Source organism: Poecilia formosa, unplaced genomic scaffold (assembly GCF_000485575.1).
Source record: "Poecilia formosa unplaced genomic scaffold, Poecilia_formosa-5.1.2 Scaffold164, whole genome shotgun sequence".
NCBI lineage: Eukaryota > Metazoa > Chordata > Actinopteri > Cyprinodontiformes > Poeciliidae > Poecilia > Poecilia formosa.
The window spans coordinates 1,392,997-1,395,359 of record NW_006800103.1 but is presented as its reverse complement, the minus strand read 5'-3'; the positions used below and the strand labels follow the sequence as shown (position 1 = coordinate 1,395,359).

At 39.0% G+C, this 2,363-nt stretch overlaps 1 protein-coding gene across 1 annotated transcript; it reads left to right on the top strand.

Moving 5' to 3' along the window:
• Window positions 1-255: 255 nt before the first annotated feature.
• Window positions 256-2,020, top strand: LOC107837656 (perforin-1-like). The gene is made up of 2 exons (XM_016677771.1): window positions 256-354; window positions 1,736-2,020. The coding sequence occupies exons 1-2, from the start codon at window positions 271-273 to the stop codon at window positions 1,943-1,945; spliced, it is 294 nt and encodes a 97-aa protein (XP_016533257.1). The 5' UTR covers window positions 256-270; the 3' UTR covers window positions 1,946-2,020.
• The last annotated feature ends 343 nt before the right edge of the window (window positions 2,021-2,363 follow it).

The window sequence follows — 2,363 nt, the reverse complement described above, 5'->3', positions numbered from 1 at the left end:
TGAGCAGTATTTGGAGGACAATGCTAGGTGGAAATCACCCCAAGAGCCACACTGTGAGGGATCTACTCCTGATTTGTCCTCTAATTGCTGCCCTCTGCACGCCTCAAGGGGAACTCTATCAGTGACCATTGTTCGAGGCTGGGATCTCAAAGGAGATCAGATTTTACAAACTGACAGGTGGGTTGAAGCAAAGGTAAAAAAACAAAGACCTTATGGAACCTGATGAGCACACCTTTTATATGGCTCCTCTTTGTTCACAGCTATGCCAGGATGTACTATGGTTCCTTAAACCGCAAGACCCAAATCATCGTATCCGATAATCCTCAGTGGAACGCTGAGTTTAATTTGGGCAAGGTCAGTAAACGTTATCATCACAGATTAGCTGAAAAAGCTCAACAACAGACAAATTGATCTATTTCCGCTGCTGATGCAGCAGAATTTATAGATCTAATACCAGCATCAATTTTTGCAAAAATAGACATTCAATTACCGGCAGTGAGGATAATTGGGTTTTTATGCATCAGTCTTGAAAGAAAGCTGATCTATTCTTTGGTGCCATCAAAACTATTTGTTAGCAAACATTTGATATTGGGTCAAATGTCATTTAATATCAGAAATGCATTGTAGTTTCAATTTCAACTAGATGATGTTAAATTATTGATTATGAACTAATTTGTCCTTCAACATGTGGCTCACATGAACCAGCAGCCACAATGACAAGAAAAGAGCACCTCCCTTTAGGCCCGACTCGTTCTTGTTTCGGTTCTCAGAACCAACCTGGGTGTCTGTGGACATGCGGCTCCCACACTCACTGCTCTGCTTAACCTGTTGTTGAGACAGGAAGTGCTGACCCTCTCTTATTGCTTTTTCAAATAAATCATAAGCATAAAAACTTGGCTTTCCAAACAACAAATGTACAAAATGAACCTTCAATGTCAAAGTAAAAACTTTTTTCCCAATTCTTTTCTCTGTCCTACTGATTGCTTATTTTTTGTTTTTAAAAACCTGTCTGAAATAAATAAATCAAATAAGACAAATCAAAGTATAAAATGATATGTAATGCAGACAAACTGCATATTCTGAACTTGGGGAATGTACAATCAACTCCATTTCTAGATCCAAGCCAGGCTGCAGACTCTTTATGTTTTGGGATACTGGGTCAGCACCTGCATCCATCCATCCATCCATTTTCTGAACACCCTTGTCCCTCAGTGGGGTCGGGAGGGGTGCTGGTGCCTATCTCCAGCTAACGTTCTGGGCGAGAGGCAGGGTACATCCTGGACAGGTCGCCAGTCTGTCGCAGGGCAACACAGACACACAACCATGCGCACACACACACACACCTAGGGGCAATTTAGACAGACCAATTAACCTAACAGTCATGTTTTTTTTGGACTGTGGGAGGAAACCGGCAGCACCTGCATGAAAAAGTATTTGGTTTTACTTGAATAGACCATGCACATTTCATGGTGTTTATGGTCGAGTACAAATAAAAGTAGAAAAAAATCTGAAAATATTTGAACAGAAACCACTTTACACATATATTGTGTAAACAGACAGCCTAGCTGATGTATTTCATATCTTGTGCTGTTGTGTTTTGGCTAACATTACTCTGCATTTATCAACTTTTGAGATGCATGGAAAACAGTTTTATTTTCTGTATCACCTAAATAATTTGACTATGAACGAGAAAATATGCATCTGAATGATCCTCCATTCAAATTTTCTCATGAAGGTTGACACAAGGCTGGCTCTGAAGATTGAGGTTTGGGATGAAGACTGGAAATCTGACGAACTTCTCGGAAAGTGCGAGAAGTACCTGAGCCCTGGCACTCACACTTTCACGTGCAAAGCCACTCCAGGAGGCTTTGAGGTTAAATACACGCTGACCTGTGACCCGTATCTGACTGGAGAAAAGTGCAACCTTTATAAACCATCTTCTTAGTGGCAGGAGATTGGTGAGTTTTGGGAATAAAAGCATTTCATTTCATCATATAAAATTAACTCACTAAATCTGATAGAAACTCTGTTAAAGACCTACCTAAATGTGTATTTATCATACAATGAAAAAAATTTAAGATTTTGTGTAACATTTAATCACAAGAAATAACTATGCTTTAATATATACAACCAGAAATTGTGTTCCCTTTAATGACAATAAAAATTTTGAAACTGCTACAAGTTGTTGACTTCATATATTTTTGACAAATCTTGTATTAGTTGTATGAATTACGATTTATATGTGTTACTATAAAAGAGAGAGAGACATAGTTACGTTACAGGACGTGTCACAAAACTATTTGGTCAAGACCTTCTGTATGCAGCAAAGCGAAGAACCAGGGGACAAATTTTTCAACCTGATC

Bases quoted from the DNA above. Each gene is read 5' to 3' on its own strand.
- LOC107837656 (XM_016677771.1), top strand. From the start codon at position 271: ATGTACTATGGTTCCTTAAACCGCAAGACCCAAATCATCGTATCCGAT. The intron at 355-1,735 runs GTCAGTAAACGT...TTTCTCATGAAG, and splicing joins CTGAGTTTAATTTGGGCAAG to GTTGACACAAGGCTGGCTCT.